This window comes from Rattus norvegicus, chromosome 7 (genome assembly GCF_021556685.1).
Source record: "Rattus norvegicus strain SHRSP/BbbUtx chromosome 7, alternate assembly SHRSP_T2T, whole genome shotgun sequence".
In the NCBI taxonomy this organism is placed as follows: domain Eukaryota; kingdom Metazoa; phylum Chordata; class Mammalia; order Rodentia; family Muridae; genus Rattus; species Rattus norvegicus.
Window position 1 is genome coordinate 72,587,581 of NC_141540.1, and position 20,093 is coordinate 72,607,673.

General features: G+C 55.5%; 1 protein-coding gene across 4 annotated transcripts; it reads left to right on the forward strand.

Moving 5' to 3' along the window:
* The first annotated feature begins 151 nt into the window (after positions 1 to 151).
* Agap2 (ArfGAP with GTPase domain, ankyrin repeat and PH domain 2) lies at positions 152 to 17,201 on the forward strand. 4 transcript variants are annotated; one of them, XM_087558966.1, is made up of 19 exons: positions 165 to 479; positions 7,314 to 7,372; positions 8,033 to 8,120; positions 8,268 to 8,353; positions 8,486 to 8,633; positions 9,854 to 9,988; positions 10,294 to 10,403; positions 10,936 to 11,094; positions 11,269 to 11,355; positions 11,442 to 11,546; positions 11,926 to 12,088; positions 12,253 to 12,372; positions 13,266 to 13,394; positions 14,213 to 14,272; positions 14,499 to 14,647; positions 14,745 to 14,835; positions 14,942 to 15,164; positions 15,260 to 15,515; positions 15,636 to 17,201. In XM_087558966.1, the coding sequence occupies exons 1-19, from the start codon at positions 320 to 322 to the stop codon at positions 15,876 to 15,878; spliced, it is 2,571 nt and encodes an 856-aa protein (XP_087415092.1). In that variant the 5' UTR covers positions 165 to 319; the 3' UTR covers positions 15,879 to 17,201. The 4 variants fall into 4 exon arrangements, with proteins under 4 accessions (XP_087415093.1, XP_087415092.1, XP_087415091.1 ...); NM_023026.2 differs by lacking the exon at positions 165 to 479 and adding an exon at positions 4,588 to 5,737; XM_087558967.1 differs by lacking the exon at positions 14,213 to 14,272 and having other exon boundaries at positions 152 to 479.
* The last annotated feature ends 2,892 nt before the right edge of the window (positions 17,202 to 20,093 follow it).

The following is a 20,093-nucleotide window of genomic DNA, read 5'->3' on the forward strand; positions in this document are numbered from 1 at the left end:
TCAGCTGCCCCCCACTGAGGTCTCACTCATTAAGGCTGCTCCCCTCACCTGACTGAGCAATCATAACTGCGGCCCGGCTGTCAGCTGTCAGAGCTGAAGGGTCAACGCTAGAGGGGGCAGGAGGTGTAAGAGGTAGTACCGTGTGGGTTGTGGGTTTGAAGCTCACCAGTCAGGAAGTGAGGCCGACAGACGGAAGGGCGGGCAGGGTTGAGGAGTTCTGGGGCACAGCAGAAGGGGCCTTCTGAAGTTTGGGAGCTGTGGGGTCATGGGCGTCAGAGCCAGAGGCAGTTGGTAATCTGGCAAGGCAAGACTGCGCAACATGCATGCCCAGAGGCAGTTGGCTATAGTCACAGTAAGAGCAGAAGTCAGGCGACATGAGGTGGCCAAGCAAGCTCTAAGCCGACTCAGGAAGCTGGCAGAGAGAGTGGGTGACCCTGAACTCCGAGCTGGCATCCAGGCCTCACTGGACAGCATACGAGGTAAGAGATGCACCGGTCCCTAACTCGGCTGCTTTAGGGACCAGTCCGGGATACAGAAACGCTTAGCTGTGTCTTAACATAGTTTCTGGTCGTTTAGGCATCGACTTCCTAGTTCTTGAGATGGAGCTGGGAACTGGGAAGAAGACATCAGGGGAGATGGGAAAAGACACGGGGTGTGTTATTATTCCTCTTTCCAAAAACCCACTCTGAACAAAACATGGGTCCCTGTGGAACGGACCTTCTTGGCACTAGAGAGTGGATACACACTGGGGAGACAGAGTGTAACAGACTCGATAGAGTTCCTGTCTAAGGAGTCCCGAACAGGAAGCCGTCGGGGCAGAAGGTTCTGGGACTCAATAATGTGTCCATTCCCAGGACCCACTAAAGATCAGTGACCTCTTGTTCTCCAGCTGTAGAGAAACACACACACACACACACACACACACACACACACACACACACACACGCAGAGGGGGAGGGTGGTACACCACAAAGGATGTCAGGTTCCCAGACACACTAACCCTTAAAACTCCACACTTCATACAGCTGTAGTCGTGGTGCAGCGAGGTCCCCAGGACTTGCCTCAGTCCCCTCGTCTTCTGCCTCCCCTTCTCGTCTTCCCCTCGAGTTCCTTCCGTTCTACCTCCTTAGTGCCATTAGAGTAGCTGATGACAACACTGGGAGGAAGTGCTGTCATGGCAACAGCATCCACCACATCCTCCTGCCCACTGTAGCCTTGGATCCTGTGCTGGGGCCCTGGCAAGTCTGTTCTCCATCCAGGACGCCCAGCACTGAGGAACTGGGGGGCTGTTATATTCCATCCATTTCTGGATTCCCAACAAATCACAAAAGCAGGCTTCTTTGCTTGTGAATTGCATCAGGGAGAAGGAAGCCCATTCTCTGTCAGACCCTGATCATTCCAGTTATCTGTTCTCAGCTACTTCTTTGGGAAGTGAGTGTCCAAAAAACAAACAAACAAACAAACAAACAAACAAACAAACAAACACTTTCTATCCAGGACACCTTCTGACACCAGGGCACAATTTAGAGACAGGATTGGTTGGTTTAGGTTTTTAGTGGGATAGTTTCCATGCCTCTGCCTTCTCATTACTCTTCTGAAGCTAGCATCTCTTTCAGCTCCTAAACACAAGCCTCTGACAGGAAATACACTTGCATCTTCCCTGATATCCACAATGATGGGAAAAGGAGACCTAGCCGAGCTGGTTCACAGAACTGTCTAGGGGAAAAGCTCTAGATTCCACCTTTGTCTGAAATAGCATGGTGTTGGGACCAGGCAAAGAAATTCTCTTAGTCCTAGAAAGGGGGAGAGAGCTAATGTGATTGGGGGGAGGCATCTCAGTAACCCTGGCACCACAGTCTCTCAACTTACGATGGAGATGGAGCAGAACTGAGGGTTCTAGAGCAGCCTCGGTTACACAGCAAGTCCTAGACTCAGCTACATTACATACTGAGCCGCTATCGAAGGAAGGAAGGAAGGAAGGAAGGAAGGAAGGAAGGAAGGAAGGAAGGAAGGAAGGAAGGAGAGAGTGGAGGCTGCTAGACCTTTCTCCATCTCTTTGTGTGTGGTGTGTGTTGCTGGGGACAAAACCTAAGGCCTCCAGGCCTCCTACCACTCCAGGTTCCACCACTCCACAACCCCAATCCAACACTGTTTTTTGTTGTTGTTGTTTTTTTGTTGTTGTTGTTTTGAGTCTGAATTTAGGTCCTGCTGTCTACCTCAGGCTACCCTTGGACTAGCTGTGTGGCTCAGGCTGGCCTTAAACTTTCAGCTAGCCTCCTGCCTCAGCTTCCTCAAAAGAGTGCACTACCTCACCTGGCAAAGCTGTGCTCTTCCTAAGTAATTTGTTCCAGACAGAATTCTGTTCACACTAAATATGAAGGAAAACTGAGACCACTCCACCCCCAAACACTAGAAAGCTAACAATTCCGGTTTAATGAAATTGTCTCCTTCATGAAAAATTAGGGTGGGTCATCTGCCCTGAGGATGTTTGATGGGCGAACCCTAAGAAACCACTGACTTCAAACACAGGATATGGGAGAGAGTGGATATGGGTCTCTGTAGAACAAAGGACTCCCCGCACCCTGGTTCAGCCCCCAACCCTTACCCCCTACCAGGCCGAAGAACACGGTGCTGGCTCCTGCCTCCAAGAGCCGCCCACGGCAGCACTTATTATAGTCTGGGCTGCGTCAAGAGGGTGGGACGCCAAATCAAAGTACCGCCGCTGAGACTCTCAGATCCCGGGCAGGGGTCTCCAAGGCTTCAAGATCTTCTTCCTTCCAGCCCTCCCTCCTCCCTCCATGGGGTCTCAGTCTCTCTTCTGCACGAGCTTAACTGCTCTTATTTCTCTGCCCCTCTGGAGGAAAAGCCTTGAACTCCAAAGCCCCCGAAGGGGTGGGGACACAGAACAAATGGTGTCCATTCACCCCCCCCCCCACACACACACCTGCTGTATGAACCAGGCTACATAGACCTCAGGACATTGAATGGAAACACCTAAAAGGCGGGCTCCCGCTGGCTCAGCTGAGGGGGTCCCTTGTGTCCAAGGAGCAAAATCCCCCCCGCAGGTGGGTATCCAGGTGTGAGAGTAGGGCCTTCACTAACCAGCATCCCCTGATTGGTCTCCCACCCATCCTACACACTGATCCCTCCTCTCCGCTTATCCCCGCTGCTGCTTCGGAGGCACTCTTGGAGCTACGGTTGCTATGGAGACTAGATGCATTTTGGAATAAGGGGGGTGTCAGTCGGTAGATGTATTTCTTCCACCTTGAGCTGGGCCTTTGACTCATGCTGCAGATTGGGCTCAGAAGCCCTCAAGCCTCTCCCCTCCAGAGGCAACCCCTCCTCCCTTCCTACCCTTCTAAGTTCCTTGTTTGTCCCCATCCCTGGGGACACTTTCCAAGTTCACTTTGGGACAATGAGTTCAAGGCGCAGTGCAAGTATTCAGTATGGGGTGGGAGTGGGGTGGGAGCGGGGTAGGAGAGGGAGCTGGGTGATGAGAAAGGAGACTCATCCAGGTACCCTGAGAAGGGAAAGGGAAAGGCCCAGAAAAGGATATCCCATTTCAGCTTCCCCAGAATTGACTGGGACCAAGAGTTCTCTCTGTTCCCTATACCTGTCTAGCCAATAGTTCTGTTTTTACCTTCGTCCCTAAATGCTATATAGTCTACATTCGTGTTCCCTAACCTTGGTGTGAGAAATGAGGGGGCTAGGTAGTTGTTGGAGGTAATTCCAAGTCCCAGAAAATCCAGTCCAGGTTTTGGGAGGGAAATCCAGTCCTGGATTTTGTACCGCCCTAGCAGACAGCGGTGCTGATGGTGGTGGGGGGGGAGGAGAGATGGGGTGGGGGGGCCCGCGGGCCGCCTCCTCCTCAATGTGAGGGGAGCGCCCGGACACAACGCGCATCCGGACCGAGCCGATCCCGGGCGAACTTCCCCCCCCCCGCGACTCTTCTCCAGGATCCACGCCCCTCCCCTCCCAGACCCCAGACCCGTGGGTTCCTACCCCCTCCCGTTCCCTCTTTCCTCCCCCACTGCCTCCAATATCTCCATCCCTAGCATCCTCCCCGTGCTCCTGCGAATCCCCCGCACAGACAGCCCCACTAGTCTCATTACCCCAAGACCCCCCTTTCCCACTGCATCCGCGGCCTCTGTCCATTGAGTCCGCATTCCCGCCCCTGCCTTCCCCTCACCCGAGCTTCTCCTCCAGTCCTCTGTCCCCTTTTCTACCCCTTTTCCTTCATCCCCATTTGCCCCCACTACTGTCCTCCCCACCCTCCTCCGCCCATCTCAACGCCCCCACCCAGACCCGGGTGCACGATCCGGCGCGCCTCCCTGGAGCAGCACCAAGGTCCCGGGGCTCCAAGGGGGTGGGGGCGCAGGGCGGGGAGCATGGGGAGGGGGCGCCCCATGTGATGGGAGGGGGGCGCAAGAGGAGGCGGCGGAGGCGGCGGCGACAGCGGAGCCGGGCCGGGGGCTCAGAGGGGTCCGGGGGCTGGGGGCAGCGAGCAGGGCGGCCCCATGGCTGGGCCCCCCTGAGGCAGACCCGGGGAGTCCCCTCCCCTCCCCAGCTCGGGGGTCTCCGGGCCCCATGAGCCGGGGCGCGGGCGCGCTTCAGCGCCGGACAACGACCTACCTCATCTCGCTGACCCTGGTCAAGCTCGAGTCGGTACCTCCGCCGCCGCCTTCTCCGTCTGCAGCTGCGGTCGGCGCCCCTGGGGCCAGAGGCTCGGAGCCCCGAGATCCTGGCAGCCCCCGAGGCGCGGAGGAACCCGGCAAGAAGCGGCACGAGCGTCTCTTCCACCGGCAGGATGCGCTGTGGATCAGTACCAGCAGCGCGGGCGCCGGGGGCGCGGAGCCCCCCGCGCTGTCCCCGGCTCCGGCCAGTCCGGCTCGCCCGGTCTCCCCGGCTCCGGGCCGCCGACTGTCCCTCTGGGCCGCCCCTCCGGGACCCCCGCTCTCCGGGGGGCTGAGCCCGGACTCCAAGCCGGGGGGCGCCCCCTCTTCCTCTCGGCGCCCTCTACTCAGCAGCCCGAGCTGGGGGGGTCCGGAACCTGAAGGCCGGACGGGTGGCGGCGTCCCGGGCTCGTCCTCCCCGCATCCTGGCACCGGTAGCCGAAGGCTCAAGGTGGCGCCTCCTCCGCCAGCTCCCAAGCCTTTCAAGACCGTGACCACTAGTGGAGCCAAAGCCGGCGGGGGCAAGGGCGCGGGTAGCCGCCTGTCATGGCCCGAAAGCGAGGGCAAACCCAGGGTCAAGGGGTCAAAGAGCACCGCCGGGACTGGAGCCTCTGCCGTTGCGGCCGGCGGGGGAGGGAGCGCTGCAGTCACGACCTCTGGTGGGGTCGGTGCTGGGGCTGGAGCGAGAGGAAAATTGTCCCCTCGGAAAGGCAAGAGTAAGACCTTGGACAATAGTGACTTGCACCCAGGACCCAGTGCCGGTTCTCCTCCGCTCACCGTGCCAGCAATCCCAGTTCCAGCTACTTCTGTCACTGCCGCCTCCACGCAGCCCCTCGGGCCTGCACCCCCTATCACTCTGGAGCCACCAGCTCCGGGGCTAAAAAGGGGCCGGGAGGGCGGCCGAGCGTCCACTCGTGACCGCAAGATGCTCAAGTTTATCAGCGGTATCTTCACCAAGAGCACAGGAGGGCCTCCCGGTCCCGGGCCCCTTCCCGGACCCCAAGGCTTGTCTTCCAGCAGCGGGTCCAGGGAGCTGCTGGGCGCAGAGCTACGCGCCTCCCCTAGTGAGTAGGAAGGGTCAGGGCCTGAGACACCTGGATGCTTACTTGGGATGGAGGGACACTGCAAGAATGAGGGAGGCGTTCCTCTAGGGTGGATGGAGGAGCCAAGCTCCTCTACCAAGGGATGGGGCCAAGGATAGGAAGAGGTCCTGAAGCCAGTAGAGACTGAGATGGGTGTTTTCCGAGCGAGCTTGTGCTTCCCGGGAAATGAGGGCCTTGTTGATGCCAACTGTAGGAAATCCTCCTACAGAAGCCTCAGGCCCCAATCCCAGCCCTGGTTGGATTCTACAAACAAGGCGATAGGGGCTTTGCTTGTTGTTAGAGGGACGCTGGAGGGGCAGGGGATGTGGAAGCCTCAGTTTCCCCCTGAGTAACTGGCACAGGTGGTGTGGCAGTGACCTTGCAGGCAGCTCCTCGCCAGAGACAGCTCTCCTGGTTTGAGAGCGAGGTGGTGGCTTTTCCATGAACTGATGGTGGATTGGGCGGTTCTTGAGTGAGCGGGGGCTGGAACGTGCGGATTTAAATGTGAACTGAGAGGGGGCAGATAGGAAGCCTGGCTTCCCGCACTACCCACCCCCGCCCCACAGCGGCGTCGAGACCCGCCCGGGACTGACCCCGGAGTGAGGCAGGGGGCGGAACTGCTGCTAAGACAATTCTTATCCCGGGAGACTTGGGAGGCCATACAAGGAGGTCGCTTTATTTATTTAATTTTCCTCCCGAGGGTGCCTTTATTATTATTTTCTAACTGGTAAAGAGAGGCGCATTGGGGGTGGGGGTGCGACCGACGACTCGGTTCGGCTCACATTCCCCGGAGGGGAGGCGGGTCTGGAAGCGGGGGCGGCCCCGGGGGTTTGGCTTCTGAGCGGGTGGGAGCAGATGGCTCCGGATCCCCGAGTTCCCGCCGCAGCTGCGGCGCCCCGGGAACGTCCGGCCAGTGTCAGGCGCGGGGGCTGGACCCGGCGGGCGCAAGGAGAATCTTTTCTCCCCAGGCCTGTGGTTTCTCTCTGCTTGGGGATGGAGCTTTACCCCACCGTTCTTTCGGAGGCCGTGGAGGTCTAGGCAGAGGAAATCCCAAGTTTTGTCCCCCTTGGGCGATGGACAGGGGTTAGAACTACCTGTACCACTGACCTTGAAAAAGGGCAGGAAAGTCTTCACCTATCTTCTGTGAAATGGAGGTGTAAAAAGACCCATTCCATTCTAGGACCCAGGCCTTTCCTCTTGAATCTGCTCCAAGAATGTTGGGGGGGGGGGCTCTATTCTCTGTAGTGTAGGGAAATCATTGCTAGTAAAGTCCTGGTCGGGTTTGGGGCAAGGACCCACGTTTGGGGATGAGTTCAAGGGAGATGCCAACTGAAGTATTTTTGTCTTGCTAGCTCTGTTGCTAAGCAACCACTGAGCGGTGGCAACAGCTGTGGGGAGAGCGGCTGGGATGGGAGGACTGGGGACCACTCAGACCTGAGCCACTGCAGGCAGGGTCCTCAGGGTTAGGTGAGCTCCTCAGAAAAGAGAGTGACTGAGGGCTAGGAGTCCTCCTACGCCAGACTCTCCCTTCTTACTGTAGTTTTCTTTACCTTTCCAGAGGCTGTGGTCAATAGTCAGGAATGGACTTTGAGCCGATCAATTCCCGAACTGCGCCTGGTAGGTAGCCGGTCTCTTGGCTTGCGGGGGAAAGTTTACCTCTCACAGGAACTCTTTTCTATTTTTTTTTCTTTTTTTTTTTCGGAGCTGGGGACCGAACCCAGGGCCTTGTGCTTGCTAGGCAAGCACTCTACCACTGAGCTAAATCCCCAACCCCTCACAGGAACTCTTAATTCCCTCTCGCTTCGCCTAGCTCCTCTCTGAAACCAGGAACTCTTGAGTTTAGCATCAGAGCAGTGAGAAAGCTGCTCCATACTCACCCACAGCTTCTCTGGTCACTTTCCATTTGCTCCAGCTTCTCCTTTCTAGCTAACAAAACAAACATACAAAACCCTTTTGGTGTTCCATTGCCTAGAACTGGGTAAAACTTGTAGTTAACGCCTAGACCTGTGCCATGCTACACAAACACGCTTAACACACACACACACACACACACACACACACACACACACACGGGCATTGCTCAGTTTGTGGTCTGCTTTGGCCTTGAGACCATTTCTTATATGTCATGCCCCACTGTCCCCAGCTGACTGGAAGCCCTGTAGGTCCTTGTCTGATGGCTTGACACTGCCCAGTCCCTGAAGGCTCTCTGGCATGAACAGACCCAGCATCTTGTCTTTTGGTAACTCCTACTGTCTCTATGTCACGTCTCTCCTTTAGGGTGTGCTGGGTGATGTCAGGAGTGGGAAGTCATCCCTCATCCACAGATTCCTCACGGGTTCATACCAGGTGCTGGAGAAGCCTGAGAGTAAGTCCTCTGGCACCACAGTAAGCTAAGGCTGGGGCCAGTGCCTAGCCAGGTACCACGATGGCCCTCAAGGCTCAAGATCTAAAGTTTAGGGACTGGGAAGGTCTAGTGACCTGCCCTCTGACCCATTAAACTTCTTCTGGGCAGGTGAGCAGTACAAGAAGGAGATGCTGGTGGATGGGCAGACCCATCTGGTGCTGATCCGAGAGGAAGCAGGGGCACCGGATGCCAAGGTGAGGCACAGAGCCGGTGATGCTAGCAGGCGGGCTAGGTAGGGTCAGTACTGACTTGCTCAGAGACCCTCGGAATGGTACCCAGAAGGAGTGGGCCTGTATGACCTCTGTTTGCCTTCTTGTCCCTGCAAGTTCTCAGGCTGGGCAGATGCTGTGATCTTCGTCTTCAGCCTGGAGGATGAGAGCAGCTTCCAGGCTGTGAGCCATCTCCATGGGCAGCTGATCTCCCTCCGGGGGGAGGGACGAGGAGGTCTGGCCCTTGCCCTGGTTGGGACCCAAGGTAAGGAGAGAATGTGGAAGCCCTGTTTCAGAGGGCAAAGGGTAGATAAGTATTACCCACCATGGTTGATAATTTGAAAGGTGCCTGGCTGCCTATTTAGATTCCAGCATCCCTCTAGAGGGAGCCTGATGTCCAAATAAGGAAATAATGAACAAACAAACTTCCCAAGGTCTGAGCAGAGAGGAGAGGACAGTCTGGGAGGGCAGAACAGTGTAATGGCCGTCACTGTTCCGCTCTGGAAATGTCACCTATCCTGTGTTCACATTGCCATTTCTGACGCCACCACCATGAGACACACAGAAAATGTCAAATCCTAGTGTGGATAGAAAGCCTTTCCCTTCGGCTGGGTCAGGTTGACACCGTTTAAAAGAAATTTCTCTGCAAACAAGGAAATACTGAGGAACCCAGATGGACAGGAAAGTTTTGAGTTCTCCTAGTAGTGCCTCAGAAGCGCTTAGGCTGTCACCACCAGCCCTGCCCAGTTGGTAGGACACTCTGTGTTACTGCACATGCTGTCGCTGCAGGTGCGGGCCTCCACATGTCTCTTGCCTCCTGGTTTCTGACAGGAAAATGAGCAGCCTCCTGTTATCTATAGGCAGTCACCTCTCCCCTTGTTCCTGGGCCAGGTGTCCTCCCTCAAGTTCAAGATGTTTGTCACCTGTGAGTCTCAGCCATTGTCAGAAAACCCAACTCAACCTCTGGAGTTTGGCCTGGAAACACACACATACACACAGAGACATACAAACACACACACACACACACACACACACACACACCACATACAGGGGATGGAGACAGACAGACAGATGTACACGTACACACAGACACACACTGGGGGGACAGACAGGCAGATATACACATACACACAAACAGACACACACACTGGGGGGAAAGACACACACACACACAAACAGAAGGACACAAACACGCACACAGACACACACCACACACAGGGAGGACAGACAGACACATACACACAAACAAACACACACATACACAGACAGACAGACACAAACCAAAAGACAGAGACAGAGACCACTTAACTTGGGCTGGCCCAGAACTCACAAACCTGCTTGGACATTAACCATCCACCTGAGGACAGATGTTCTCCCACGCTAGCTCTAGGAGGTCTAGCCTGGGCTCCACACACGTGGCAGAGGGAATCATGAGCATCAAAGGAAGGGTACCTCGCCAGTCCTGCCCCTTTCCTATCCCCCCAGACAGGATCAGCGCATCGTCCCCTCGAGTGGTGGGTGATGCTCGAGCCCGGGCATTGTGTACCGACATGAAGCGCTGCAGCTACTATGAGACCTGTGCAACCTATGGGCTCAATGTGGACCGGGTCTTCCAGGAGGGTGAGTATGGTAGTTCCCAGCATGCACCAGTGGAAATCAAGAGAGCCTGAGATATCCCAGAGACTCAGTATCCAGTTCTGTGTTTCCCAGTGACAGGACATTGGCCTCTGGGAGGAAGGAGGGGTTTGGGAACCTATGGAGAGATGTATTAATTTAAAGATGCTTTCTGGCTGGAGAATCTAGACATAGGGAGCACAGAGACTCTAGCGATAAGGAAGTCCAGGCTCTTTTACGGCCTGTACGTCTCAGAGGGGACCATGGGTATCTGTCCAGCTCATGACTCCTCCAATTCCCCTTCCCTTCAGTGGCCCAGAAGGTGGTGACCTTGCGCAAACAGCAGCAACTCCTGGCGGCTTGCAAGTCCCTGCCCAGCTCACCGAGCCATTCAGCTGCTTCTACTCCTGTAGCTGGGCAGGTGAGTTGGGTGTCTGAGACTGACTCGGAAGAAGTGAAGAAATGGGTTTGGGGGGATTAGAAAGTAATATTGAGGCCGGGAGGTGGTGGCACACGCCTTTGATCCCAGCACTTGGGAGGCAGAGGCAGGCAGGTCTGAGTTCAAGGCCAGCCTGGTCTATAGAGTAAGTTCCAAGATAGCCAGGGTTAGACAGAGAAATGTTGTCTTGAAAAACCAAAACCAAGAAAGAAATATCAAACTGGAAATCAGCTGGACTTGAAGTACGTACGACTTACAGAGTCTCTGAGCAAGTCAGCTTCCCTCCTCAGATAGCTGCACTCTTGCCTGGCATGGGACTCAGGAGGTCAAACATACAAAACTTAAAGCAGTGTGATAGTGCTGGCGCGGGGGGTGGATTTGTGTTGCTGATGGCAGTGCAAATGAATAGGAATGATGTCAGCAGGAATGAGTAATGATGTAACGGTGATGGTAGACAATAATGTCAGCTTGGTGGGCACGGATGTTAACTGCTGACTCCTCCATATGCCTCCAGGCTAGTAATGGGGGCCACACTAGCGACTACTCTTCTTCCCTCCCATCTTCACCCAATGTTGGACACCGGGAGCTCCGGGCTGAGGCAGCTGCGGTGGCTGGGTTGAGCACCCCAGGGTCCTTACATCGAGCAGCCAAGCGGCGGACCAGCCTTTTTGCGGTATTGGCCATGCCAACCCCTTTTCTCTTCTTCCTGTTGTGACCCCCTTTTCCTTCTGTCCCATTGCCTGCCCGTCATCCTTAGCCGCAGACCTCTCTGTTGGGCTCTCCCTCCTCACTCTCCTCCCATTGTTATGTCCTCCCATCCTCTGGCTAATTCCAGTTACCATTCCAGAACCGTCGAGGCAGTGATTCTGAGAAACGGAGCTTAGACAGTCGGGGCGAGACAACAGGGAGTGGGCGAGCCATCCCCATTAAACAGGTAAAAGGTTCGGGAGCTGAAGAAAGGTTCACAGGAGCTGTTCTTTGCTGGCTTTTCCCCAACACGTCTTCCGTCCTGTTACCCAGAGTTTCCTGCTAAAGCGAAGTGGCAATTCCTTGAACAAAGAGTGGAAGAAGAAATACGTGACCTTGTCCAGCAATGGCTTTCTGCTCTACCACCCTAGCATTAATGTGAGTAGTGGAGACGGTCACACTGGGAAACCCTGAGTCCATGTAGTTCTTTATGTGTCCGTGACTAGTCTTCGAATCTGTTCTGGGAAGCTTTAGTTCAGTCCTCTTAAGTGTGTGAAGCAGGTTTAGAGCCCACACCTGTCGATCCTGGGAAGGTGGATTCATTGCCCTCATCGTAGTCTGGTGGGAGACTACCAAGGGTGAGCCTGTCGCTGGCCTGCCATTCAGGGAATGTTTTCTTGCCAAATCTGACAGGCCCACTCCCTACATGCTCTTGCCAACCCCATCAGCTCACAGGTTTTCTCTATCCTATATAACTAACTAATGTTCAGTACTCCGAAAGGCCCGAGACCCACACAGCAACCCTGTACCTCTACAGGATTACATCCACAGTACACACGGCAAAGAGATGGACTTGTTACGAACAACAGTCAAAGTCCCAGGCAAGCGGCCCCCAAGGGCTATCTCTGCTTTCGGCCCCTCAGCCAGCATCAATGGGTTGGTCAAGGATATGAGCACTGTCCAGATGGGTGAAGGCCCTGGTAAGTGGAGCTCAGGACAAGGGGGTAGGGACAGAAGAGAAAGGTGGGGAGAGGGAGGAGTTGGAACTATACTTGCTGTATGGGGTGAGGCTGAGAGGTACCGTACAAGAGAGAGGCCATGGAGATCTGTTCACTGACAGCTCCTCTCCATCTCCTCCCGACAGAAGCCTCAACTCCAATGCCAAGCCCCAGTCCCAGCCCCAGCTCCCTGCAGCTCCCAACAGACCAAACATCCAAGCACCTGTTGAAGCCAGACCGGAATTTGGCCCGTGCCCTTAGCACCGGTCAGTGTGATCACTCTTCATCTACTGGCTTCCAGATCCAAATGGGATGTGGGTGGGGGTGGGAGGATTGACATGAGATGGAGGTTTAGCGAGGGAGCACAGGAATGTCTGCTGGGTGAGTGGCACCAAGCTCAAATGCCCCATCTCATGGAAGTGAGTCTGCCTGCCTGAGCTCAGGTTCCTGATTTGACTTCCCTGGGCAAGTTACTCCATCTGTTCCCACTTTGGTTTCTATCCTACAGGAAGTGTTTCTAAGGCACTGGTTCTTAACCCGTGGGTCTCATCCTCTTGGGCAAACCTCTATCTCCAAAAATGTTTATGTTACGATTCATGACAGTAGCAAAATTGCAGTTATAAAGTAGCAACAAAAATAATTTTGTGGTTGGGGGCCGCCACATGGGTATTAAAGGGTCTCAGCATTAGGAAGGGTGAGAACCACTGCCTTAAGGTTTAATTTACAAATTGAGGACTTTGGCCAGCACATAGTCAGCCATCAGTGTTTGAAATGTTTGGAAATTATATCTATAAATTATATATGTATATATAATATGCACATATACATAAACAGGAAGTAACACTGTAATAAATGTTCCTTGCAACAATGTATCAGGTCAAGATTACTCTCCATGTTTTAGGAATGAAAAACTGAGGCTCGGAAGATTAACTTGCCTAAGGTCTGGAGACTAATGTGTTGCAGGCTTAAGAGCTGAGGTCAGATCTGACTTTGAAGTGCTCATTCACCTGCCCGCCTCCGCAGGGATGATCCAGGGGGGCCTCTTGGACAGGGACAGCTGAGGAGGGATACCCTAAAATCCCAGTTAGTTCAGGGCAGGATACAAGCTATAAGGGAGTCTATGGAAGGGCAACTGAGTCACTGTGTCCCCCTCCCTAAGACTGTACCCCATCTGGAGACCTGAGTCCCCTGAGTCGGGAACCCCCACCTTCTCCCATGGTGAAGAAGCAGAGGAGGAAGAAATTGTCCACACCATCTAAGACTGAAGGCTCAGCTGTGCAGGCTGAAGGTGAGGCTGTGATGGATAGTTCCACTCCCACTCTGAACCCTCCTCCCCTGTCCCCGAACCCCTGACCTAGCTCCTGCAGAGCAGGATAAGTCCTGAGCTGAGTGCTTGAGTTACCTCTCACATAACTGTGTGGGAGAATGGATGAACACCAACCAGATCTTGTCTGTCCCGTTCCCAGCCCGTTCTTTTCCTGACTCCTAGTCCCTGCCCTCATCTACACTTCTGGCCCCATCCTCTGCACCATATCTAGTATTGCAGCCCCTGAACTCAGTGTCCCTTTTGACTCCCCCAGTCCCTGTTCTCATTCTCACCTATGAATGGCAGGGTCCTCCAAGAGCCTTTCATCACTGATCCCTAAGCCTGCCCCCTACCCCCAACAATCCCTATCCCTGTTCTGCTCCTTCTGAGCCCCAGGGTCCCCATCCCAGTCTCTTGCCCCCTTTCCTACTATTCACAGAGATTCTGACACCCCCTTCCCCACAGAGAGCAGGTTTCTCTCTGGTCACAGTGCCTGCCCCCCTGGCCCGCCTTCCTCCGGGTGCTTGGACCCGGTTTCCAGACCTGCCTATTCTCATGCTCTTGGCTTCTGCTCCACTCTGCTCCGGGGCCACTGACTTCAGTTCTGCTTTCTCTCCCCATCTGTCTGTCCTGCTTTGTCTCTGGCACTCTCTGTCACTGTCTGTCTGTCTCTCCATCTGCCTCCTTCTCTTCTTGGTCTCTCTCTCTCTCTCTCTCTCTCTCTCTCTCTCTCTCTCTCTCTCTCTCTCTCTCTGTTTGCTCTTCATTCTGTCTCTATCTTCTTCGCTTCGGGAAACCAGCCAAGCGCAAAATGTGGAAACTAAAATCCTTTGGTAGTTTAAGAAATATTTATAAAGCAGGTAACAAGTGGGAGCCGGGAGGGGTGCTCAGCTGGGGTGCAGAGGGGTGGGGGGCCCTGCCTCTCCCTGCATGTGCTTGGGCTTCCTGCTGTTTCCTACCCTCTGCTCCCCCTTCCTTCCACTGCCCCCCTCCTAGGGGCTCCAAGGACATCAGGGAGGAAGGGTTTGGGGGAAGTCCTCCTGCTTGAAATCTGCCCTTCATGACCTCTCCCATCCACCCACCCAGAGGAAAACTTTGAGTTCCTGATCGTGTCCAGCACTGGTCAGACGTGGCACTTTGAGGCAGCCAGCTTCGAGGAGAGGGATGCCTGGGTTCAGGCCATTGAGAGTCAGATCCTGGCCAGTCTGCAATGCTGTGAGAGCAGCAAGGTCAAGGTAACCGTTTGGACGCTATGGGTGGAGTGGAGGCAAGCAGGAAGCTGGGGGAGGGTCACAGGTCCGCTGTGCCAGCATTAACTTCACTCCTCTGCAGCTGCGCACTGACAGCCAAAGTGAAGCCGTGGCCATCCAGGCGATCCGCAACGCAAAGGGAAACTCGACCTGTGTGGACTGTGGAGCCCCCAGTGAGTGCAAGGGCGCTGTTGAGGGACCTGGGGGGTGGGATCCCAGGAGTTAGCTGCAGTCCCGTGAATGGTGGGGTGTCTGTCTTACTGTTGCATCCTGTCCCAGACCCCACGTGGGCCAGTTTGAATCTGGGCGCACTCATCTGCATCGAATGTTCTGGCATCCACCGGAACCTGGGCACGCACCTGTCTCGAGTGCGTTCGCTGGACTTGGATGACTGGCCGCGGGAGCTGACCCTGGTGCTGACGGCCATTGGCAACGACACGGCCAATCGCGTGTGGGAGAGCGACACTCGGGGCCGTGCCAAGCCCACGCGGGACTCTTCGAGGTAAGGATCGAGGATCAGCGTAAGGGTGTATGATTTCTCGGAGGTCTGGACTAGAGGTCCCTTACAATTCTTTCCCTTGGCCCCTGGTACTGCAGGGAGGAGCGTGAGTCGTGGATTCGGGCCAAGTACGAACAGCTGCTGTTCCTGGCGCCTCTGGGCACCACGGAGGAGCCGCTGGGCCGCCAACTGTGGGCCGCTGTGGAGGCCCAGGACGTGGCCGCCGTTCTGCTGCTTCTGGCCCACGCGCGACATGGGCCGCTGGACACCAGCGTGGAGGACCCTCAGCTCCGCTCGCCGCTGCACTTGGCGGCCGAGCTCGCCCACGTTGTTATTACACAGCTGCTGTTGTGGGTACGTGAGCGGAGAGGTAGGGAAAGGGAGCCTGGAGGTGGGTTTGGAGATGTCGGGTGGGTAGCGTGTGGGTGGAGGTCCCCTGGATGGTGCGTGGTCACAAGACTTTTCCTCCTGCAGTATGGCGCAGACGTGGCGGCCCGCGATGCGCAGGGCCGCACAGCATTGTTCTACGCCCGCCAGGCTGGCAGCCAGCTATGTGCAGACATCCTCCTCCAGCACGGCTGTCCGGGAGAGGGCGGCAGTACAGCCACCACGCCCAGCGCGGCCACCACCCCCAGCATTACCGCCACGCCCAGCCCGAGGCGCCGGAGCAGTGCTGCCAGCTTGGGTCGCGTGGACACCACGATCGCGCTGGTATAGTTGCCCAGCCGCGGGAGAGACACCCCTCACCCCCGCGCGGGCCAGGCACGACTACACCGGGTGGACCATTGGACAGATGCACCCACTCACCTCTCCAGTCCGCACCCCGTCCCACGGGAGCACTTTCTACCCCCACGAGGGCACAGCCCCGCACGCCTCCCAGGAGACACAAACTCACCTCCCTCTCCCCAGCGAGGCATGGAGACCCTAGCTCATCACGCCCCTACTTCACAGCTTCCTTACTTGGATTGCCCTGGGTCTACCTGCTGGGTGTTTGTAGGTGGGCACTCCCTGTATGGGCTCCAAGGTGCTTGGACTTGCTGGCTTGTGCCCCCTAGGGGCGGGGAAAAGATCCAGTCCTGCCTGCGTTCTACAATCGGGTGGCCGGAGCCGAAACCCAGGCTGGCTCCTGGGGCAACGCCACACCAGAGGGAGGGGTTAGTATGTGGAAGACTAGCCCTGGGACTTGGGACCAATTTGGGGACCCCACCCCTTCCATGCTAATCTCACTGCCCAGTGAGGGGGGAGGGCAGCGAGGGGCAGGACCCCTGCTGCCCATGGAGGTGGAGGGGTCCCCAACCCTTTCCGTGAAAGGGACCATGAGGAGTGGAAATCAGATATCCCCCCTCTACCTATCTATGAATGGAAGCTAAAGAGCCAGGGGGAGCCGAGAGCCTGGGTCCTTCCCCTTACAATCTTGGGGTAGGGGAAGGAGGATTGGAACAGGAGGGGACTAGAGAGGGGCCTTGTAATTTATTGCTTTGTTCCCCAACATGGGGATGGGGTGGGTAGGGGCAAGGGGAGGGCATTTCAGGGTAGGGGAAGCCAGGGGTGGGTAGGGGTGGGGTGGGATGGGGGTGCTCTCGGGTTGTGTCTGTGACTGTGACTGCGTACCTGTGACTGTGCAGCGCCCGTGGTGATCTGGGGTAGGGGGCACCCCTACAATGGGACCCCTCCCCCATAATCCTTTCTGTCCAGCCCCTCTCTCACTGGAGCAGCTCCAGGTCCGTTTCTCCTTTGCTCCCTCCCAGCCGGGGCTGAGAGGGTGTGTAGTGGCTGGAAGGGTTTCAAGGTCCTTGCCCCATCCCCAGAAAGGGGGAGATGGTGTGGACTTCTCTGGCCCAGCCCTGCCACCCTTATTCAGCCCGGCTTTGGGCCGTCTGTGTCAGTGGTTTCCGGTCTTTTTTTTTCCTGGCTAAAATATTTTGCAAAAGACCAGGTAATTGGGCAGTGGAGTGAAGAGGGGGCAGGGGTTACCCCCCTCACCTCCAAAGCAGGTGGTGTGAATCTTAACAGCAATTAAAGAGCAAGTGGTTTTGTCTAGGGGGTGAGATGCTGGTCTGTTATTGGGCAGGCAGGCGAGGGTATGGTCTCCGTGCTTGGGAACTGGGGGAGGAAGAGGGTTGAGAGAGGTGCTGGTTCCTGGGCTGGGGTTAGGACAGCACCCCCAGGCACGGATGTAGCTCCGGCTTTGTACAACAACCCTGGGTTTGTGAGGTAGGAGCAACAGTGGGGACCTGAGAGAAGTTAGATGCACAGCTGATGCTGAGCCTAGGAAGGAGTTGGAGCATGGCGTTTGAAGAAACAGACAGGCCTGGGGAGTTGAGGTGGGGTTGGCAGGCAAGTGAACTCAGTGGCCTCTTAGTGTCGAGAGGACCCCTGCAAGTGCTGTGGCCTCAGGGAAGACCGCTGCCCTGGGGAAGATGTCTGCCCACTTTGATCACTAGGCATCAGAGCTAATGGAGGTGAGACACTAGGGACTGAAGGGGCAGAAGGTTTCCCAACCATTTGCAGGCCCTGAGGTCCACAAGGTCCAGGCATTTGCTCATTTTTTTTTTCTTTTTTTTTTCGGAGCTGGGGACCGAACCTAGGGCATTGTGCTTGCTAGGCAAGCGCTCTACCACCAAGCTAAATCCCCAACCCTGCATTCACTCATTTTTATTGTTGCAGGGTCACCTGGTCATGGTGGCCTGGGCCATAGTACTGCAGCTTAGCGCATAGCCAGCCCTGCCTTTTGTGTGTAGAAGCTGTAAGCACAAGACCTTATAAAGGCACAGCAGGGTGGTACTGCGCTAGTGGCTAGAGAAGGTTGGGCCCCCACCTGCTATGGTCTACCCTGAGGAATCAGTTGGTGGTATGGACGTTGTCTTTGGGTAGGGTTGGTTCCAACTGTCATTGTCCTCTAAAGTTTTCATCTGTAGATGTGCCAGTGAACTGATGGGGTCTGGTCATAGCTCCAGACACAGATCTCATCTGGAGGCTGTTCTGCAGAGCCCCTGGCATGACCCAAGGAGGAGTGTTGTGGAGAGGGAAAGTCAGGAAGACCTGGCAGACCCCAACTGCCTATGAGCTGAGACCTTGATCCCCCCTTCATCATCTTCACCTTCCCTTAGAGCAGACGCTCACACCTTTCCTTAGCATCTTGGGGTGTTAGAGTATGGGGAGGAAACAAGGACCCTGAGCAGAACAGAGTCCCATTAGGGGATCTGCAGGCCAGTGAAAAAACGGTCAGAATGTCAGCAAACTACTGCCAAGTAGTTGGTTTCCTTTAATGGGTGGCATTAGCATTGTGGGGAATAAGATTTCAAGTCCTCTGGGCTGGGGCAGAAAAGGAGGGGTGGGTGGCCCTGGACGGGCACAGACAAGCTGCTGCTCCTTCTGAACCCACACAGCCCCTCGGCAGCCATGCCTCTCAGCTTGGATTTGCATCCCCAAACCTCCCCACCCCTTTCTGGATGCCATCTTCCCCCATCCCCAACACACACCTGCTGTTCTGCTCCCTTTGTTTGCCTTGGCATAGCTGAGGCTGACTGACCTTCGTGGAAATTTTGCCAAAAGTCAAAAGACTGGAAAAGGAGTGTCCTGTTGAAAGTTCAGGTTGATTCAATGAAGCCAGGTTTCTGTTTCTGACCATGCTGAGGCACCGGTGATAAATCTCCTGCAGCCTCTTCAGTCCAGGGGTGTCTCCTATAACTTGGCCTCAGCTTTTAGGGTCCTCTAGGACTTGCCTCCACATTTGTATCCCTTCAGAGCTCAGAGGATGCTTTGTAAGGTGACTGCTGTTCTGAGGAAGTCTGTGACACCTCATTACTGCCCCCCAGGAGGCCAGAGCTTGCTCAGCATTAGAGGAGGTCACTGGGTGTTGTTTGAACCCAGTGTTCTCTCTGCCTTGGCCACTCTCAAGCCCACTTAAGTTCCCAGCCAGCTGTAACACCTATCCCCTTAGGAGACTCACAGGGCTGTGGGAAGCAAGACTTGTTTACATTTCAAAACAATTTAAGCACAACATGAAATCGGCCCTCATCCACACTGAGCAGCAAGAGGGTTGGCCCCAGGAGTTTCTGAAATAATCTTTTCAGTCTTCTGGAGGTGGCAGGTCATGCCCTCTTCAGTCCCTTTCCTGTAGTGCACCCCTTTTGTCTCTAGCTGGGGACTCAAAAGGGAAACTTTGTCTTTACTGTCCTGAGGGCCCACTACTCTGGGAGAGGACACAGGCAGGAGGGACCCACAGCTGGCAATCGGGAAGAGTGGAACCCCAGGCCCACCTGTCTCTGGAGTGCTATGACAATGGCATGTGGGCAGCAGCCCTGTCCTGCCTGTAGGTGGAATCTTCCAGGGAATGGTAAATAACCCGAGGGATGGAGGGATTGACTGGCAAGAGGAATCTGGAGTATGCTGCCGGAAGGGAGATGCCCCATTGGGTGTGGGAGGGTCTCTGTGATCCACATGTTGGCTTTCAGGATGTAAGGAAGGAGAGGATTAGGGAAGATATGCTTCTGCCCAATTGAAGCAACTGGCTGGGTATAACTCAGCTGTTCAGGGCTCACCTCACGTGTGCAAGCCCCTGGGATAGGAACGGATGATGAGAGGAGGAACCAAAGGTCTCCAGTAGCGTTGCCACAGCTTTTAGGGTCCTCTGAGACTTGCCTCCAAATCCTTATCCTTTCAGAGGTTGGCTTGTAAAACGACTGCCAAGCAAAGACTGACACTCAGGATCTCCCCCAGGCCTTTGGAGGCCAGTGCCTGGTCAGCTTACCCAGGAAAGAACAGCATCTCTCTCCATACTGGAAGGCTTTGGTCGGCTGTCCTGGTCACCTCCTGTGTACCCCAGGCACACTGATACTTTTTGGGTAATGTGGCAAACAGGACCGGAGAACATGTTCCTTCCCCTGAGCTTTTCCTACCTCATTCGCCCTCCCAACAAAGCCTATGGGC

Bases quoted from the DNA above. Each gene is read 5' to 3' on its own strand.
- Agap2 (NM_023026.2), top strand. From the start codon at position 4,588: ATGAGCCGGGGCGCGGGCGCGCTTCAGCGCCGGACAACGACCTACCTC. The intron at 9,989-10,293 runs GTGAGTATGGTA...CCTTCCCTTCAG, and splicing joins GGACCGGGTCTTCCAGGAGG to TGGCCCAGAAGGTGGTGACC. The intron at 15,165-15,259 runs GTAAGGATCGAG...CTGGTACTGCAG, and splicing joins CCCACGCGGGACTCTTCGAG to GGAGGAGCGTGAGTCGTGGA.